General features: G+C 41.1%; 1 protein-coding gene across 1 annotated transcript; it reads left to right on the top strand.

The window, feature by feature from the left end:
• The first annotated feature begins 1279 nt into the window (after positions 1-1279).
• On the top strand, positions 1280-20684 carry LOC143974179 (uncharacterized). Its single transcript, XM_077475312.1, has 5 exons — positions 1280-1430; positions 8509-8682; positions 10269-10368; positions 15591-15721; positions 20312-20684. Exons 1-5 carry the CDS (start codon positions 1380-1382, stop codon positions 20582-20584), a joined length of 729 nt encoding a protein of 242 aa, XP_077331438.1. The 5' UTR covers positions 1280-1379; the 3' UTR covers positions 20585-20684.
• Positions 20685-21732: the final 1048 nt, after the last annotated feature.

Here is a 21732-nt window from a genome sequence, read left to right as displayed (position 1 = left end):
GCGTTTTTGAGTTCAAGTGTGCATGAGGCCTTCTAGTGTATGGACTACTACACTTGCAGCATGGGTCACTATAGCCTCTATGTGCAGTTGGGCTGTAGGGGTGGACAGAAGAATTGTGTTAGTTCACCTTTTTCATTTGGGTGATAGGTGAACTTACCCTATAAAGTGGGAGTAAACTTCCATGTATGATTTTTTACCTATAGCTAGGGTTGCCATCTCATCCCTTTAAACCCGATCACATATTAATTACACAGGTTCTGAGGCTGATTTAATGCAGATAAGGCACTAAGTGAGTTTAATGATAATTGTGGTGATTCATAAGGCCACACATGTAGATTGCCACCATCCCTTGATAATATACGAATAACCTCAAAAGGTGGGATATTATGGGCAATAAAAAATATACATAAGAAATGTATACGTATAAAAATTTTAATTTATTAAGAAAAATATTAAAAGGATATTTTTCTTAATAAATTAAAATTTTTAGACGTATACATTTCTTATGTATATTTTTTATTGCCCATAAAATCAGACCTTTGAGGTTATTCATCTAAGTGAGTTTAATTACCACCTTAATCAGCTTCAGAACCTGAGTAATTAATATGTGTTCGGGTTTAAAGGGATGAGGTGGCAACCCCACCCTACCTATAATACGGTAAATATCCCTTAAACGCTCACCGTATGGTAAAAATCTCCTAAATGAGCGCATGTGCTCTGAAGGAATAGCATACCCGCGCTGTTCCTTCAGAGCCATGCTGTAAACAACGCATGTGCACGGGAGTGACAGCATCGCCGGCTCGGCTATGCATATCGTCAAAGTTCGCAAACCTGGAAAGAAGACCAGGTGAAGATGGAAGCCCTTTCAGCGGTCACAGCGCGCTGCTGGAGGGCTTCATTTTCAAGTAAGTCTGTCAGATTGTGCTGGTATGCAATGCATACTAACACATTATGACTTAAAGTGCCCAAGCCCCCAATTTTGTTTGGATGCGGTTAACTACCGCTTTAAGAAAATTCGTTCAAAATTTCTTTCACTGATATGTAAAAAAACAAAAAAAAACAAACAAAAAAAAACGAAGAGTCAAAAAATATATACTCTTACAATCCTAAAATGTGTTTGAGAAAACAGTAGAAAAAGGAAATGATTTGTTACTCCACAGATAAAAATAACATGGAAATAAAGTACAGAAAAATGGACGTGTTTGCTGTTGCAAAGGGAATTGTAAGGCAGAACCAGTGAGAGAGCAGTTTGTGTGGGTGTGCGCAGCAGAGGGGAGGATATAGTGCATACAATGGAGGAGGGATTCAGCTGCGTGACCCTGAACTAGGAAACACTATCTGACCAGGCAGGCTGGGAGAGGAGACTGGATCATATCACCATGAGAGTAACCACCAGTCTAATGAAGCTTGGCAGGCTCAGCCTCTCCGCTGTGAGTACACAGAGCACCTGGCACTACTGCCTGCAGCACACTATTTTAGCATGATAGTTCTGTCCTATTACTTTGTAAGATTTGTAGCACCCAGAAAACCTAAAGCGTCTGTCTTCAACAGCTATACGTGTGTGTAAAAGTTCTTGTATCTGTGCAAAACCAGCAGTATTTTTCACTGTGAATATAAAGGTACACGTATAACCTGCTGATGAATCGTGTGTGTATATATATATTTATTAATAATAATAATAATAATATTTTTTTTTTCTTAAAAATGCATCTGTATATGAGACACTATGACCCCCTGCCAAGAACCTTTCTTATTGGTGTGTTACACTGTCGGTTGAGCTGCACCAATCTGCATAGATTAAAGCAAAGGTGCAAAGAAAACCATTGTTTTCTACATATCCTGTCCACACCATAATGCTGCGTTGAAGTGTGCCGCATAAAAAATTCAGTAGGTCTTCATTTGTAGACAGTACAACACACCTTACCGCATGTCGCCGCATCGCATCACATCACATTGTGGTACACAGAATTGAATGAAATGTCATTTTGTGGTATTTCAATAAAGTTAAATAAAAAAGGAAAAATTGCACCGCCTCTACAAATCACACACAAACACATGGTTGCTTAACGTGTATTAAAAAAAAAAGAAGACCTTTGCACTGCTATGACGTGAACAAAAAAATCTAAAAAAACAATAGTAACTGCCACCACCATCACTCTCGTGTGAATGTAAAACAAATAAAAAAAACATTAATAGTGCAGCACTAATTCATATACCTATAAAATCCACTTGTGTGGTAAGTTTTTACTTGTATACACAGACCAAAACTATATAGCGCAATTTTAATACATTTTGTGAAATGTGCATTAAGAAACCATCCCACATGCAAGAAAAGGTAGGTTTGTGGGCCAATTAATACAAGGTGAGCGTATGGCTGGTGTTTGTAGATGGAGGAAGATGTACCATTTATGATTGTAGATGCAGAATTTGAGGAAGTTTAAGAAGCTCACAGAGAGACTTTCTTGCACGTGGAACCAAAATATATTTAATTGGGAGAGAGAGAGAGAGAGAGAGGGGGAGGGAGAGAGGGAAGATTTTTTGGAAGTAAAGGTAAAGCCTAACTCTAAACCGATTCCCACCCACATACTAAAGCACACACGTTACGATTGTTGGCAGAGGATTGACTGTTGTCCTAAAATCTTACCATTAGTACGCTCCTTTTGACAATTGTTGTCCAATTTTCCACCAACAAATGTTGGATGACCAGCTAGTACATTTTTGGCAGACAACGGTTTGACGTCAGATTTTCGTATGGTCTGTACACAAGTTCGTCACACAAAAGTTAAAAGTAGAAACACGCGTGCTCGAAATCAATGCTCGCCAAACATGAAATTAGCAGAAGGGGCCCAAAGGGTGGCGCTCAAGAGCTGAAATTTCTCATAGTACGTCACTACATTCGTGTTTGTGGCACGACAGTTTGTGTACCATTAGTATGCAAGACAAGATCCTGGCACACGCCCTTTTGACAAAAATGAGACGCTCGGTTGGCCAACAATCATACCGTGTGTATGAGGCTTTAGCTTAATCTATCTAACCCTGTAAAGAAAAGATTGCTGTACTTTCCTACAGTATTCTGAAGCCGGTCCTTTTTCCCCAGCGGCGCCCTCTGCGTGCAGGAGAAAGCCAATAACGGCTGGGAAGTGACAACAGCCACAGACTTACTATGAGACTTTCATTGTTGGCTGCTTCTCCTACACACTGAAGCAGCTGCTGACCATTCAGCCTAGGACTGGAGCAGAGTGACTGCAGAATAGGCAAGTATAGCAATCTTTTCTTTACAGTGTTAAAGTGGCATTAAACCTTTGTCTGTTTTGTGGTGGTATGTTGTGTCTTGTTTTTTATTTTAGTTAAGAAAAAAAAAAATTTGGTTTTGCACAGAGCAGCCCTGATCCTCCTTTTTGGTGATACCCCGCTGGTGCTCCATGCCCCCCCCCCCCCCCACCTCTTTAGGCAGTGCCTGGCTTGCATGCTCGATCCAAGGTACCCAGTCTGTGACTATTGACACAGACTGAGCGACTTGGACTTGGCTCCATCCTCTAGTAACAGCATTTGATTGACTGCAGCAGGAGCCAATGGCTGATTCTGTTGTCAATCTGCGACATGAGGAGGGAGACAGCGTGAGAGCCGCTGATCTTGTGCACATTGCTGGATCATATTGGCCTCAGGTAAGAATGAAGGGGGCAGGGGGGGCGGGCTCCTGCAGCACAGAAGGCTTTTTACCTTTTAATGCATAGCATGCATTAAAGTGGTTGTAAACCTAGTTAAACTACTTTTCCTACAGGTAAGCCTATAATAAGGCTTACCGATAGGTAAAGGAAATTTCTCCTAAACCTACAGAAGATATTTACTATATATGCTTGCACCAACGTCACCGGCAGCTCCCGCGCGCATGTGCAGGAGTGATGTCATGCAACTCCAGCCAGTCACAGAGCCAGAGTCCACGGCCACAGAAGGAAGAGGGGTGAAGATGGATGAGGGGACATCGCGTGCTGCGTTTGCAGGCAAGTGTAACATAATGGGCTAGTATGCGATGCATACTAGCCCATTATGCTCTTAAAGAGGAAGTAAATCCCATCAGGGTTCACCCTAACACTAAAATCTGTAAATCCACAGGCATCCACAATCTAAAATGAACCTATCTATCCCTATAAAGAAAAAAAAACGCTATACATGTATCCTGAAGCCGCTCTGGTCCCATGCTGAGCTGTCAGCGCCAGCTTCTCTGTGGAGGCAGGTGCAGAAGAGGCAGCCAACAATGGAGGTCCCATAGTAACACTTGTTGGCTGTCTCTTCTGCACGCAGCATCCGCCGCTGGAGACCGGAGAAGCTTTAAAAAAGGTATGTATAGCGATTTCTTCTTTACAGGGCTATATAGGTTAGTCTTAGATTGTGGATACCAGTAGATTTACAGATTTTAGTGTTAGGGTGGACTTCTACTTGCAGGTTAAAAAACCTTTGTGGCTTTAGAACCACTTTAAATGGATTAGGTTTAGAATGTGGGTGGGAGTAGGTTTAGAGTTAGGTGTTGCCTTTACTTCCACGTTCTTAAAGTGTATGTCAAGCCAAAAATCATTTTGCTGGTTTTGGATAGAGGGTGGCAAGAAACTGTTGGGTTTTGCTGCTCTCCAGGGCTCTATTAGGGAGGTTTACCCTCACATTTTCTGAAGGACAATGGTTTTACTAGACAGGAGGAAAACCTTGTAAAGCCTTGTACACACTGTCGGAGAATCCGTCGGAATGTGTCCTATTGGACCGTGTCGTCGGATAATGTCTGATTCCGTCCGAATCTCCGTTGGACCCAATTTTCCAACATGTTGGAAATATTTCCCGACCAACTGGGCCGGTCGGACCTAATCCGATCATGTGTAGAGAATTTTGATCGGACCAAGTGCCACGCATGCTCAGATCAAATTCCTACATCAAAGCTATTGGCTACTAGCCTGAATGTAGTCCTATCGTAACGAAATTACGTCATCACGTTCTGAAAGATCGGATTTTTCGCCAACTTTGTCCGACCGTGTGTATGCAACAGTTTCGGACAAGATCCGACGGACAAAATCCGACGGGCAGAATCCGACGGATTTGGTTGTGGAAATCTCCGACTGTGTGTACAGGGGCTTACAGATGGAAACAATACAATTTCCAGGGGTTCTAGCCCTCCACTGTTCAAATAAAAATGCTTTTTTTTTTGTAGCACAATCTTTTAGATGTCTTCTGCCTGGTTCCCTGCTGTGCTCTATGGTTCTACCCCACTGCAGGACAAAATAGTGACCTAGGGGCCAGCAGAAGGAACCACAAAATGAAGCAACTAGACAGGCATTTAACAAAGTTGAATGACAAAGCATCCTCAGCATGGCTAGATCTTCGTGGTATCATGGTAAGTATCTTTTTCTTGTAAAATAGCAGCAGGGTCCCCTTCACACAGGCTTTTTGAACAGGTCCAAAACAACAAGTTCCTTGAGCCCTAAAAACGGAGTCATATGTAAAGATGTAATAAATCAACAAGGTTAAATGAACTGGAGCCCAGTGCAGCCACCAACCACTGAAAAATAGATGAACCAAAAACTACAAATGGTTAGTCCATGGGTTAGTTCAGAAAGTACACGTAAAAACATGAGTTAAATCAAAAAAAGTGTTTTATTGTATTGTGAGCTGGATACACAAAACCTGCAGGAGACTATAAAAGCTTCAAATGCTGCAATGCACAGTCATGCAGATGTGTGATCAAGATATTAATATTAAAAGCAAATGATACCACTGGTGATATCCAGGTGGAGAGCGGTTAATGTCACCCAAAGGCTTGCTGTTCAAACATGGTAAGGGGTGCCTTGAGCCATGTTAAAATGGATGGAGACCCGGTGGGGAGGATAGCAGTCCCTGCAGACTCGTGGTCAGACTGTACCTGCGTCCAGTGGAACTGGACCGCAGGATGCAGAGGAACACTGTGCCAACTGCTGAAGAGTCTAAAGGTGGTGGCCAGGAAAAACCAAACTGGGCTGCAGGCAATGAAGTGTAACAGCTGCCATGAGATGGTGCAGACCGGTAGAGCCAAGCGGAACCGGGCATGCTGGGTGACGTCGGCCCCATGCCGGAGGCAGGGAACCAGGAAGCCCGTGATGCACAGTGGAACACAAGCTTCTGGGTTGCCGTGACTACATGTTTTGTGTGCTTTTATCAAAGTCCATGTACTTTGAGGACTAACCCATAGAGCGCTGCTTTGTAGTGTGTTGGTGTTTTTTTTTTTTTGTTTTTTTTTTCTTAAACGGGTCCACCTGTCTGTACTTCAGGAAAACTTCATCGGAAGCTCCATGTTGCTCTATTGGCAGGCTGATGTAAATTGACTTGTGTCCAGTTAGGGTGAATTCATACAAAAGCGGAGAGCTGCCGAAGCGCTTACCTCTCCGACAGGTATCTGTTCCCAATGCAATAGGGGGCAGTGCAGTGCACCATGGTGTCACCCAGCTCCTGTGGTGTGTGGGTTGTTGTTTTTGTTTTGTGTTTTGTTTTTTTTCCTTCTTTTTGTACAAATTTTATTTAAAGTGTACAAAAGTACACTTCATGAAGCTGTACAGCAGCTGCTGTAAAGTCCCATGTCAGTTCTGTACTGTGTACTGTGCACTGTGATATAATGTAGCATGCTGCAGCACAGCTCCGGACTGTGTTGCAGTGTGAATAGAACATTTCTACAATAGGTTAGTTGTCAAAGCTGCTCTCTCACCACATATGAAACTTAACGTGTCCTGTAGCAGATGGTGGCTGGAACTATAGCATGCAAAAGAATAAATTATTGTTATGGCCAATGAAATTCCCAAGCACTTGACATGCCTAAAGGTGTCTACAAAAATGCAGCTTTAAGCCCTGTACACAAGGGCCAAATGGCGGGCGACATTGGGGGGGGGGGGGTTCAATAATAAAAAAAAAACATCTGACATTTGGCCCATGTGTATGGCAGCCCATCTGACAGAGGCTGGCTTCTGGTGGATGAGCGTGCTGGAAAACCAGCAGCTGACCGGCTCCCCTGATCAGCACTCTCCACCAAAGGCAGACCGCTGACCAGAGTTTTCTGGCAGAAACCCATAGTGTGTATCAGGCTTTAGGCTCGTTTTTGACATTGCTTTTCTCCTGCCAGGAGATGTGAGTTCAGGCGTATTGGGCAAACGGTGTGCACGAGGCCTAAGTCTCAAGTAGCCATGTGATTTCTAAAATATATATTAGCCTATTTATAAAAGAACTGAAAATCATTTTCTGGGATGATAATGGCATATTCGATTTAGAACACTGGACCTTCTTGAAGATTTTTGCTTAGGCCACTGTTATTTTATTTATTTTTTTACTTTTTAAAAATTCTATATGTATTTTTGTATTATAAATACAATTGTTTTACATATAAAGATTACAGGGTGCACAAATGCCCAAGAGGGAATGCAGCAATGGTTATCTACTTCAGGCCTGGTTCACACCTATGCAGGTTGCAGTTGATGCTTTTTCTGCTTGTTGTGCATTTTTTCACATGTGTTAATGCATTTTTGATGTGTTTTTGGGAGATGTCTGTTGCAGGAGAAACCAGCAGAAACGCATCAAAAGTGCAAGCACTATTTATTTTTATTTTTTTCATTTATTTTTTTTTCATTTTGTTTTATTCAGCTCGGTGCAACTTATACCATCCAAGTGAAAGATATAACGCCAACATGTCAGGAAAAAAAAATATGTAAAAAACTAAATCACTCTTTCTTATTTATTTATTTTTTCATAGTTCACCATCCAAATAACACCATTCTTACAGTAAAGCATGGAGGTGGTAATATCCTGTTATGGGGTTGTTTCTCTGCAGAAAAATAGATGGGGCAAAACGCTGTTAAATTCTTGGTGAAAATCTGCTGTCCTCTGCCAGAAAGTAGTCAATGGGAAGAAGGTTTACCTTCCAACATAACAAAGCACACAACAAAAAATGACCGCACAGTGGTTGAAGGAGAAAAAGGTGAATGTCCTTGCATGGCCGAGTCAGAGCCCAGGCTTAAACCCCATTTAAAATCTGTGGCATGACTTGAAGACTGCAGTCCACAAAGGGGTCACCATCAAATTTAACTAAACTTCAGCAGTTCTGAAAAGTAGAATGTGCAAAGGTAGTAGAGACCTATCCCAACTGAGGCTGTAATTAAAGCAAAAGGTGGTTCAAAAATTTACTGACATGAGAGGGTGATCCTTTTTCCAACTCAGTGATTCTTTCTTTCTTTTTTTTTTCTTTTTTTTTTTTTTTACATGTTGGTGTTATATCTTTCACTCAGATGTTATAAGAGTAAATACAGCTGGATAAAACAATAACTGTGTCTGTCTTCATTTCAGGCTGCAAAGCAAGAAAAGTGATTATTTTATGGGGAGGTGATTCTTTTCTATACCAACTGTATGTAGTATAACATGCTATGTTCAAATTGTAGTTCTTCTTTTAAAATCCACATATTTCACTTAATCACATAAACTAAAAATGTATGCTATCTAAATGTTTTTCAGAACTTTCTAGTAAATATTTCTCATGGGAACGGGAGATTGCCCAGAGCAGTCTTGGGAAGAAAAGGATATGGAACGGACTCAGACTCACCCAGGCCAATCAGCCGCTACCCTGTGCCTTACAAAAAAGACTTGCCATATGATATAGTAGAACTAATGGAAGAAGTTGAGAAAAAGGTCTGTTTGTTTTTTTTTATTATGTGTTTACCAGAGTTGGCAGATTATAAAAGCACATTTATTCAAATCAATTTCAGAAAAATCTTGATGTGTTTGCAACCTTAAAAATGTAATCTTAAAGGGGTTGTAAAGGTAAATTTTTTTTATTTTCTACATAGGTTCCTTTAAGCTAGTGCATTGTTGGTTCACTTATCTTTTCCTTCGATTTCCCTTCTAAATGTTTTTTTTTCTTTGTTTTCTTTTGTCTGAATTTCTCACTTCCTGTTCCTCCCCAGTAAGCTGTTCAGTAAGCTGTTCTGGCTGACTAACCACCAGCTCGGATGATGGTGAGAAGTTTACTGAGGAGAAACAGGAAGTGAGATATTCAGACAAAGCAAAAAAACATTTAGAAGGGAAATCAAAGGAAAAGGTAAGTGAACCAACAATGCACTAGCTTAAAGGAACCTATGTAGAAAATAAAAAATTTACCTTTACAGCCCCTTTAATAAACTGTCTCTTTAACCACCTTGACCTTTGGAAGATTTAACCCCCCCCCTTCATACCCAGGTGCGATACTTTATCTGACAATTGCATAGTCATGCAACACTGTAACAAAACAAAATTTTATATAATTTTTTTTCTTTTTTCACACAAATGGAGCTTTCTTTTGGTGGTATTTGGTAACCTCCTGGGTTTTTATTTTTTATAGAAATGTAAAAAGACTGAACATTTTGAGAACACAAATCTTTTTTTATTTTCTGCTATAAAACACATCCCGTTTAAAAAAAAAAAAAAATGTATGTGGTTCTGCGCAGTTGGGCCACACTGTAACAGTAAAGCTACAGTGCGCGGTCTGCAAGAGGCTAAGCAATACAGCACTGCGTTATTTTAACTGACAATTTTGCAGTCGTGACACTGTACACAAATTTACATTTACAGTTGTGCTCATAAGTTTACATACCCTGGCAGAATTTATTTCTTGGCCATTTTTCAGAGCATATGAATGATAACACAAAAACATTTCTTTCACTCATGGTTAGTGTTTGGCTGAAGCCATTTATTATCAATCTGTTTTTTTACTCTTTTTAAATCATAGTCGCAACAGAAACTAATCAGTTTGGTGTGTATTGCTAGAGTTATTTCCATTTATTTATTTATTTATTTTTTTTTATGGGAGGGTGCATGTGATCAGCAAATGGCCAATTAGCACTGTCCAGACAGTGTGATGGGTCCTGCAGTCTCTTAGGACAGTCAGAGGTGAATGAAAACTCTATGGGTAATGCAGCAATGTGCCTGTATTTTCCATAGTTAGTCTGTAAACCTGCTGCTCCCTCCTCTTGATTGACAGCAGTTTCCTTAGCCAGAGGATCCCCAGAAGTGGGAAGGAGAAATGAATCTCCTTTTTATTGTTCCCCTAGAGCGGTCTTTCTCAATCAGGGTTCAGTTACCATTTGAAGCCAGTTCTCACAGAAGTTACTAGGCTTCAGAATCACAGCATCCTTGTGTTTGTATGATTTATATATAATTAATGCATGGGCCAAAAAAAAAAAAAATCGCACTATGCTTTGATAATTTTGATACCATTAAAAATTATTTTCTTTTTTCAGGGTGGATTTTTACCGAATGTTTTCAAAGCATTGGCTCACCGTCCAAGTGAATTCAGAACGTTTTTTGCCTATTATGATGTCCTTATGAACAAGGAAACTGGTAAATATAAATGCATTGGGTAAATGTATGGGGTCTTAGAATGTCATAGTAAGCCCCGGTTCACACTACAACACTGTGTGGGGAAACTCACGATCTGTGTGGGTTTCCCACACCACATTCTAATCGCACTAGCCTTGCAATCTGCAGCAAGTGCCAGTGCAATGTTAACTACATCCCAAATGTAGATCGCAAAGGCAGTGCATTTGCCTACACCAGATCGCATGGCACAAAACGACCATGCGATCTGGTTGCAGTGCATTTCTAAAATTGGTGTATATGCTACTTTTAGTGTTGTGGTGCAACTTTGTGTGTGGGGGGGGGGGGGTGAAATAATACCGCACAGAACCATGTGTGACTTGCACAGGAACCCACAGCACATTTCTGTGTGAACCGGTCCTTAAGCCTGGGTTCACACTATTGCGAACACAGACATCGAATGTGATTCGCACTGCTGTGCGGATCACATGCGATGTCTATGCAATACGAATTCAGCCATACAGTCACACTTTTTTTTTTTTTTTTTTTTTTTCCATTGTGACAATGAGTGGGGGATCTTCTCCCCTGACCTGTTGTCTCAATTTTAAAACAGCATAACTGTGCAGGCTTTTGCCCACACAGCCGCGTCATTCGTTTAAACAGTTCTGTAAATGAATGAACTGCAAGGGCACTGGTGATCATAGTCTATTGATCTTCCTGCCATCCAGTAACTGAGTCTGCAGTATCCAGGCATTGCACCGGCTGGCGCAATGGTTTACAGGCTGCAGAGGTGTGTATTTGTTTTTCTTCCTTTTTTTTTTTTTCTGCATTTATTATTTTCCTGTAAAACGTGAGCATTTTAAACAGTTGTCACCTGAACTAGTGTGCTCATTGGAAGATTTTTCCAACACCTCTTGTTTTGATGACCAATAAAAATTTTGGATTTTCTCTTACTTCTGGTGACAGTTTGTCATCAAGATAAATGGAGAGTAAGGCCCCATGTACACGGGACGCTGTTAAACGTATGTTCAGAGGCAGTTGGATACTTTTTTTTTTTTTTCAACTGCCCCTGAACTCCTTCAATGTTATCCTATGTGACCATGTACACAGTCTCATTTATTGCCATTTGTATGCAGTTGCGTTTAACAGCGTTTCTTTGGAAGCAAAAAAATGAGTTCAGACTCCAAAGATTTCCACGTTTCAGATGCCAAACACGGTACCGGCATTTAGACACGTTTTAGACCTGAAAAGACAAAAATATGATGGGGGGAAAACAATGAAAAAATAAAGGAAAAACAAAAATACATCTATATATAAATATATGCACATACCTGATCGTCACCAACAGATGTTCCTCTGGTGGCACACTCTTCTTCATGTTGGTGTCCATGCATGTCAGTCTGGGTCATAATTTTTCAAGTAGAAGGTCAAATGTGGCAATGGACATGCTTGTGAAATAAAAAAAAATTGTCTGGGTAGGTACGCAGCTGTACGTACATGTTTACAAAATATCCTGCCGACATTCGCTGTTCAATCAAAGGATGGGTCCAATAGCGACAAACTCTGAGGCCGCGTACACACGCGGGGACTGTTCGCTCAACTTTGTCCGCTGAACAGTGTTTCGGCGGACAGTCCGCTCGTGTGTGGGCTTTCAGCGGACAGTTTCAGCGGACAGTCTGATGAACAAAGTTTTTCGGAAATTCCGAAAAACTGTCCGCTGAAACTTGGTTTGAGCGGACAGTCCGCCCGTGTGTAGGCTTGTTCGTCAAACTAAGTCTCGCGCATGCTCAGAAAGAATTTACACGCCGAAGGTTGCATTGCAGTGTATAGGACGTCGTTTTCTAGTCCCGTCGTACGTGCCGTTCACGTCATCGCGCACGGTTTCAGCGGACTGTTCGTTCGTCGTGTGTGGGCAAGTCCGTCCATGTTAATTTTGAGCGGACTGTCCGCTGAAACTGTTTGACGAACAAAGTTGAGCGAACAGTCCCCGCGTGTGTACGCGGCCTGACTCTGGACCTCTTGCGCAATTTTCTACGTCACCTCATCAAGAGCAATGTTGGGAGCATTTCCTCACATATGCTCATTATGGGATCCATTTCCAAAAAAAGCACAGAAATAGAGGCAAATACTCACTCTGGTCAAAATGGCTGAAATAGTTAACTTACAATGTTTTTTGAGCTTGGGGAGGATCTTAAATGAGGTAATCTTAATAAACGCTTCTAGACACATGCGGCATGCAAACGCGGCTAAACAGGCATTTTAAATGCCAGTTTTAAGGTGCCAAAAAAATTAGTTCAGAGGAATTTGCCTCAGCGTCCTGTGTACATGGGGTCTAAATCTTGCCAGAATAAGACAGCAATAAAAAACAGGAATATCTATCTCTGGCATATAATTGTGAAGTGGAAGGAAAATGATAAACGATTTTCAACATTTTATTTTTAAAATTTTTATGAATCCATATCTAAAGTGTGGCGTGCATTTGTATTCAGCCCCCTTTACTCTGATACCCCTAACTAACATCTAATGGAACCAATCGCCTTCGGAAGTTACCTAATTAGTAAATAAAGGTTTGTTAGAGAGCCTTATTGAACAAACGGCATCATGAAGGCCAAGGAACACACCAGACAGGTCAGGGCTAAAGTTTTGGAGAAGTTTAAAGTGGGGTTGGGTTTTATATTAAAAAAAAAAAAAACCCAAGCTTTGAACATCTCAGAGCAATGTTCAATCCATCGTTTGAAAATGGAAAGCGTGTGACACAACTGCAAACCAACCAAGACATAGCTGTCCATCTAAACTGACAGGCCAGACAAGGAAAGCATTAATGAGAGAAGCGGTCAAGAGGCCCATGGTAACTCTGGAGGAGCTGCAGAGATCCTCAGGACAACAATTAGTCGCGCACTCTACAAATCTGGCCTTTATGGAAAGTGGCAAGAAGAAAGCCATTGTTGAAAGAAAGTCATAAGAGGCACCATTTGCAGTTTGGGAAAAGCCGTGTGGGGGACATGGTAAACATGTGGAAGAAGGTGCCTTTGGTCAGATGAGACCAAAATTTAACTTCTTGGCCTCAAAGCAAAATACTATGTATGGCAGAAAACCAACAGTGCATATCACCCTGAACACACCATCCCCACTGTGAAACATGGTGGTGGCAGCATCATATTGTGGGGATGCTTTTCTTCAGCAGGGACAGTGAACCTGGTCAGAGTTAATGAGAAGATGGATGGAACCAAATACAGGACAATCTTAGAAGAAAACCTGTTAGTCTGCAAAAGACTTGAGACTGGGGCATAGGTTCACCTTCCAGCAGGACGATGACCCTAAACATACAACCAGAGCTACATTGGAATGGTTTTAGATCAAAGCATATTCATGTGTTAGAATGGTCCAGACCTAAATCCAATTGAGAATTTGTGGCAAGTCTTAAATTGCTGTTTCTAGAAGCTCCATCCAGAGTTTGAGCTATATGGCAAAAAAGAATGGGCAAAAATCCCACTCTCCTAGATGTGCAAAGCTAGTAGGGACCTACCCAGAAAGACTTGCAGCTGTAATTGCAGCAAAAGGTGGTTCTACAAAGTATTGACTCAGGGGGACTGAATACAAATGCATACCACACTTTTCAGATATTAATTTGTAAAACATTTTGAAAACCATTTATCATTTTCCTTCCACTTCACACTTATGTGCCACTTTTGTTTGGTCTATTACCATATAATCCCAATAAAATACAGTTTTATGTGTAACATGACAAAATTTTAGAAATTTTTTTCAGTCTGGGTTTACGCCATTGAGAATTTGATGCAGAGTTTCTTTTTACTGATTCTCTATGGAGCCATTACACATCTCCGCTGCGGCTTTGGTGCGAATTGCACAGGAGCCCTGTGCATCTTTTGGTGCGAATTCAGACGAAAATTCAGGGTGAAATCGGACCTGAAACTGTGAACTAAGATGCACCGGACCACTGCTGGGAGCTGCATGCGGCAATGGTGTGAACCCAGCCTCAAGGGTTATGATTACTTTTTCAAGGCACTGTACACTGTTCAAAAAAAATTAAAGGGACACTTTGAAAACACATCAGATCTCAATGGGGAAAAATATCATGCTCAATATTTATACTAAACTAGACACAGTAATGCGTTAGGAACAAAAGGATGCCACATCCTTTGATGGAAATGAAAATGATCAACCTACAGAGGGCTGAATTCAGATACCCCGAAAATCAAAGTGGAAAAAAAATGATGCAGCAGGCTGGTCCATTTTTGCTGACATTTTATTGCAGTAACTCAAAATGGTACTCTGTATAGCCCCCACGTGCTTGTATGCATGCCTGACAATGTCGGAGAATTCTCCTATTGAAACAACAGATGGTGTCCTAGGATATTTCCTCCCAAATCTGGAACAGGGCATCACTGAGCTCTTGAACAGACGGAAGTACAACATGGCAGCGTTGGATAGACTAACACATAACGTCCCAGAGGCGTTCTATTGGATATAGGTCAGGCAAATGTGGGGGCTAGTCAATGGTATCAATTCCTTCATCCTCCAGGAACTGACTGCATATTCTCGCTACTTGAGGCTGGGCATTGTCGTGCACCAGGAGGAACCCAGGACCCACTGCACCAGCGTAGGGTCAGACAATGGGTCCAAGGATTTCATATTGATACATAATGGCAGTCAGGGTGCTATTATCTAGCCTGTAGAGGTCTGTGCATCCCTCTGTGGATATGCCTACCCTAACCATCACTGACCCACTAGGGATGAACCGAACACCCCCTGGTTGGGTTCGCACCAGAATATGCAAACAGACAAATTGGTGTGAACACTGTTAGTCTATGGGACACAAACATGAAAAACCAAGTGTTTAAAGGCTTGTATGCGAGTTATTGCCATAAAGTGTATGGGGACTCGGGTACTGCCCCAGGGGACATGTATCAATGCCCTTAGTCTGCCTGTAAAGTAGCGCATCGTTCCCATGTTTATAACAGTACTGCAGCAAAATTACATTTCTAAAGGGGGAAAAAAGACCTTTAAAATTGCTTGCGGCTGTAATGTATTGCCAGATCCCGGTAATGTGCATAAAAAAAATCATTGAAACAAACGGCGCGACCTCCCCTGTCCATATCGGGCCCTTTTTGGAATATTATTATTAGTGTTTTTTTATTTACAGTATTTTTTATTGTTTATAAATGTTTACAATCACTTTAAATAAAGCAAGGATATATACATGACAATAATTATTTCTGTTGCAGGAAACCTAACCAAAGCTGACAGAGAGCTTATAGTTGTGGCTACAAGTGCAAGTAATAAGTGCCCTTATTGTGTAACTGCTCACAGCGCATTGCACAGAATATACTCAAAGAATAGAATGCTGGCTGACCAGGTAATTCAAAAAAATTTACTTTTACAAATTTTACACTTGCCTAAGTTAGATAAATCCTGAAGTGACTCTAAAGCCTTAAGGTTTTTTTACCTTATGCATTAAAGTAAAAATATCTTCTGTGCTGCACAAGCCCCCCAGCCCCTCCATAGCTGCCTAAGCCTGATCCTCGCCTCTCTCTTCCCTCCTTACTGGGCAGATTGATAGCAGTGGAAGCCATTGGTTCCTGCTGCTGTCAATCAAATGCTGTGAGGAGGGAGGTGTAGCAGAGCCACCTGGTCTGTGTCAATGGACCCAGACAGGTTGGCTCGAGAGCGAGCCTGCACGAGCACCCCCATAGAAAGCAGCTTTCTTTGGGGGCACTCATCAAAGTGGCAGGGGACCTCAGAAGAGGAGGATCTGGGGTGTTCTGTTCAAAATCATTGCATATTTAATAAAAAAAAATTAAGGCTTAATGCCCCATACACAAGGTCGGACATTCCCACCACAAAATCCGTCTGATTTTTATTTATTTTTTTACAAAGGATTTTGGCCGAAACTTGTCTTGCATACACACGGTCGCACAAAGTTGTCGGAAAATCAAATCGTTCGGAACAAGGTGACGTACAAAACGTGCGATGGGACTATGTAGAGGCCAGTAGCCAATAGCTTTCGTCTCCAACTTTTTTTTTTTTTTGAGCGTGCGTGGTACTTTGTGCGTCGAAATTCTCTACACACGATTGGAAAAAGTCCGATCGGATTTTGTCGGAAAATTTTTGATCCAGCTGTCAAACATTTTCCGTCGGAAATTCCGACAGAAAAAGTCCGATAAAGCCCACACATGATCGGATTTTCCGACAACATAATCTGATCGGACTATTTCCGTCGGAATTTCCGACCGTGTGTATGGGGCATAAGTCCCAAGATCTCAACACAGGACTGTGTGCTTTCAGTGCTGACAGCTTCATTGCTTAACCACTTAACGACCAGCGCCGATGTACGTCCTATTTTTGAAGAGGGATATCTCGGTAACTGCAGCAGCTGCTGCCACAACCGAGATATCCATCTCTTCAGGCGCCGGTCGTCTGTACGATAACAGTGGTCCTTTTTTTTTTTTTTTTTTTTTTTTTTTTTTTGCATTTTAGTCCAAATATGAGATCTGAGGACTTTTTGATCCCAGATCTCATATTTAAGAGGCCCTGTCATGATTTTTTCTATTACAAGGGAATAAATAGGAATAGGAATAAAAGTGATCCTTTGTTTTTAAAAAATAAAGTGTAAAAAATAAAAATCTATTTAAAATAAATAAGAAGAAAAAAGAAAAAAAAAAACATCCCGTCACGACGAGCTTGCGCACAGAAGCGAGCGCATACGTGAGTAGCGCCCGCATATGAAAACGGTGGTCAAACCACACATGTGAGGTATCGCCGCGATCGGTAGAGTGAGAGCAATAATTCTAGCCCTAGACCCCCTCTGTAACGCAAAAAATGCAACCTGTAGAATTTTTTAAATGTCGCTTATGGAGATTTTTGAGGCTAAAAGTTTGACGCCATTCCACGACCGGGCGCAATTTTGAAGCATGACATGTTTGGTATCAATTTACTCGGCGTACGATTATCTTTCACAATATAAAAAAAATTGGGCTAATTTTACTGTTGTCTTTTTTTTATTCAAAAAAGTGCATTTTTTCCAAAAAAAGTGCGCATGTAAGACCGCTGCGCAAATACGGTGTGAAAAAAAGTATTTCAATGACCGCCATTTTATTCTCTAGGGTGTTAGAAAAAAAACAATATAAAATGTTTGGGGGTTCTAAGTAATTTTCTAGCAAAAAAAAAACTGTTTTAAACATGTAAACACCAAATCTGAAAAAGAGGCCTGGTCCTTAAGTGGTTAATATGTATGGGTTTTCAGGGGTTAAATAAGAAATCTTGTTAGGAGATTAAGGAGTTTATGTAGAAGAAAAATTGCTGTGCATACAGTATATCTCAAAATATCAAACGTGTTAAACTTGCATGCTCTGTGCAATGATTTTGCACAAATCAACCCTGATCTTTCTCTTCTCAGCTCCTGGCCCTATCTCCCCACCCCCCCCTTGCCACTTGCGATGGGGTCCTTGTGAGTGCTTGCTCTCGAGCCTGTTCAGAGTGTCCATGAGAGGCCCATCCCCTGTGACAGCAGCAGGAGCCAATGACTCCTGCTGCTATATCTGAGCCAATCAGAAGCAAGCAATCCGAGAGAGCCTCAGCTCTCATGTACATTTCTGGATTGAGATCAGGCTCGGGTAAGTATTTAGGGTAAATAAGAAAACTGTGCTAATGGGAAATCAAAACCAAAACCAAAACAAACATCAAGCAGCAATTCTCCTGTATGACATGACATATTTAGAGTAGAGAAATATTACATAAAATAGGATGGCGCTAATGATCATACAGTAAATAACTTCAAAAGTTGAAGAGTTCATTAAATTGAAAACCCAATCAGTCCATATAAAAATCCAGCAGTGATTTAAGATCGTGAGTCTTGATTTATACCTAATGAAAAATCCACCATCAACCACCTCAAGTGAACCATGCCACGACCAACAGTAGAATTGGCTGCTTACCAGCACCAGTTGATTACACCCCCCCATTACAAGGGATCAAACAACGCCTATGGCTTATCACCCAGCCTGGGCCTTTCTCCTAGTAATGCCGTTCTCCTGTACCCGGGACATCACTGGGCATAGTCTCCAGTTTGGGCACACCATCTACAACTACTGTCCGGGAGTAAAACTCTCTTTTCTCTTGATCTACCAAACGTTTCACTGTTGTTGAGTCTTGAATAGAGCCAGAGCCTGGGCATTCTTCAAGATGACTGTACAGATAGATATAGATATATCGGTATTTCAGAAAAATATGTATTATGGGCCATATGTGATTTCATGTTTTTGGTTGTGTGTGGTGTTGTGTGTGGTTTTTTTTTTTTTCTCCCCCAACCTGCTAGTTTTTACCAATTATTTTCCTCCATCCACACAATCAATGTGGATGGGGGAATCTCACCTGCTGAGCTATTGTTTTTGGACAGCAGGGAGACTCTCCCCACACCAGTAGAATACAATGATCAGTGTTGCTGGCTATAGCCAGCGGCCATGACCGTTTAGGATAAAACACACAGGCTGATTGTACAAAAATAAATTGATCGACTATCGACAAGCTAGCCCACTCATGGATGAAAATCCAGCCGGTCCCTGCTGAACCAGCCAAATTTCGATTTGTGTATGGCCAGCTCAAATCCGATAATCCTATTACAAAAAAATATGGTATTTATTGGTGGCGCTTTGCAGATGCTCAAGACATCCGCCCAGCATCCTTAATGTCAAAGTTAAGACCTGGGGAGTTTCATAACAATGTGATGTTTAGGGCTTAAGTTAAAAAGTTATTTTGGGTTAAGGCTTAAGTGTAAAAAATGAAACCTTAGGGTCAGGATTATTTAGCGTTGCATTTCAGGAGTTGGATTAAAGGCTTAAAGTGATTTTAAAGTGTCGTGTTGTGTGTTTTTGTTATTTTCATAGGGGGGGGGGAGGAAATGGGTTATACTTTTATACTTGCCTGGCCTGTGTAGTGGTTTTGCATGGAGCAGCCCTGATCCTCCTCTTCTTGGGTCCCTCTTTGGTGCTCTAGGCTCCTCCCTCCTGTTGAGTGCCCACACAGCAAGCAGCTTGCTATTGGGTCGCCTGAGCCGAGCCACAGCTCCCGGTGTCCATTCAGACTCTGAGTTACGGACTGGCCCCATCTCTCTCTTAAGGCGGCTGCTGCACAGAGAAGGGTTTTTTGTTTTGTTTTGTTTTTTTATCTTATGCATAAAATGCATTAAGATAAACAAAAATCTACCTTTTACAACCACTTTATATTAAAGTGGAACTATAGCTATTTAAACAATTGTCAGCAGGAAGGTTTTATTGCAACAGGAACACACTATGGGGTTGCTTTACTAATACTGGAGAGTGCAAAATCTGACTCTGTATAGAAACCAATGGGCTTCCAGTTTTCTTTGTCAAAGCTTAATTGAACAAGCTGAAGTTAGAAGCTGATTGGCTGCCATGCACAGCTGCACCAAGTTTTGCACTCTCCAGTTTTAGTAAATCCACCCAATGCAATAAAGGTTTCATACCGTCCTGTTTAGTTCTGTGTGTATGTGCAGGCATGCGCAATCCATGTATATTCCTGAAATGTCCAGGGCCATGCACATACTTGGGAGTTGCATCATCCTGTGCCAGTCAATCAAGATAGCCAAAGCTACCACACATGGGGAAAAAAAAACATGTAGATGATATCGGCACTAGCAAAATGTCTCACAATCATTTTATCACTGATACGAAGGTGAGTATCGTTCCACTTTAAGTTTTCAATTTCAGGGTTCGGTAAGCTTTAGGGTTTGGTTTAGGGGAGATGAAAAGCTAGGTTCATTTTAAAGGCAAGGCTAAAAATTACCAAAATCTGTGTATATAATATACTGACCTCTCCCAACTGATGCATTCCACAGGTACGAGCAGGCTCCTCTTCCTCGCAGAACAGGTGCACTTTTTCCAGTGTATGCAATTATTTTCTTTATTATCTATATGTTTTTTATTTTTAGGTGGTTGTTAATCCGGAGCTAGCAGATTTAGGTAACAGAGAGCGTGCCATGATAGAATTTGCTTTGGCAATTGCAAAACCAGAAAACATAACTGAAACACACTTCCAGAAGCTAGAGGAACATGGATTTGACCGTGAAGATGCCTGGGATATTGCAATGGTTACAGCCTTTTTTGCTATGGCGAATCGTATTGCTCACTTAACTGACTTACGACCCAATGAGGAGTTTTATGCCTTGGGCAGAGTTCCAAAAGTCAAGAATGAAGAAAAATAGTTTTGTTTTAGATCATGCACACAGATAACAACAATCCACTCTAAGCTGTCAAAAAAATAAAATCGCACATATACTTTTGTATTATGGTGCTAAACACTAATTTTGTATTGATGATCTAATGTATGCAACTATGCTTTTACTACCTTTCTCTTGTCAAGATTATTGGTATGGGATTATGTGCGCAGTCAAAATAATGTAGAACTACTCTTATAATCTTGGCTACAGATGAAATTTTACAGATTCTTGTACCTACACATTAATAACTCTAGAAACTAGTGAGCTGATTGTCATTTATATGTCACAGCATGTTATCAGATGTGCAGTATGTGAAACCTGTATTGTTAAGTAATAAAAAAATAAAAAATAAAAAAAAAAAAGACGGTCACTTTTCCCATGCTGAATGAGCACTATGCGTTAGTTTACAACATTTACATACAGCAGGCAGCTCTTCATAATTTGATAATATCTTTGTTAAAGTGAACTTTCTGAAAATACTAGCTACTTTCCTGTTATGCTTACCTATCGCTCTCAGGCAGAGCCCAGGAGGAAATATGCAGGTCAGAAAAGTGAGAAGTACTTATCGGCATATTTTGTTCTGTTGAGTCAAAAAGTGTTGACAGCTGGGCAACTAGCATTTTTAGAGGCCAGCAATAGCACTCATCCCAGTACAGGTTTACTTTAAACTGATCACTTTGAAAAGTAACAATATTGCCAAATGAATACACTTATCTTTATACAATTCAGAAGACTTGTTCGTAAAACCAAGCAAGATGGAACACACGTTTGGTGGGTTGAATAGAAAAAGAAAGAAAAAAGGTGCAGATCACTGCATTAACGTAACGATGTGTGATACGGGATCTCTCCCGCTGTGTTATTGTATTCTGACAGGGGAACTCCTGCCATATCAGCCATTGGCAGGGTGGCCAGGCAGAAGTGGGGGGAGATGGCAAGCTGTCTGCCCACACTGTTTAGCAGCCAGAACAGAATGGGACAAATGCACTTTCTGTGCTGAAGGTCTCTGGGACCTGGCAGACACCAGTGGAACATTTGGGCATGAACAGGGGAATTCTGTGCATGCACAGACATTGCTATAAGAAAAAGGAGTACAGTTGGGACTTTATATGAGGTGGTGACCTGGTAAGGGCAAT

This window comes from Lithobates pipiens, unplaced genomic scaffold (genome assembly GCF_037356315.1).
Source record: "Lithobates pipiens isolate NorthernLeopardFrog02 unplaced genomic scaffold, aLitPip1_a1.2 Scaffold_13, whole genome shotgun sequence".
Classification (NCBI taxonomy): domain Eukaryota; kingdom Metazoa; phylum Chordata; class Amphibia; order Anura; family Ranidae; genus Lithobates; species Lithobates pipiens.
This window is presented reverse-complemented; position numbering and strand designations above follow the sequence as displayed.

What these genes read in the sequence shown, in the direction of transcription:
- LOC143974179 (XM_077475312.1), top strand. Translation starts at nt 1,380, where the DNA reads ATGAGAGTAACCACCAGTCTAATGAAGCTTGGCAGGCTCAGCCTCTCC. An exon ending in CCTTATGAACAAGGAAACTG is followed by an intron (nt 10,369 to 15,590) that starts GTAAATATAAAT and finishes TTTCTGTTGCAG; the next exon opens with GAAACCTAACCAAAGCTGAC. An exon ending in ATAGAATGCTGGCTGACCAG is followed by an intron (nt 15,722 to 20,311) that starts GTAATTCAAAAA and finishes TTTTATTTTTAG; the next exon opens with GTGGTTGTTAATCCGGAGCT.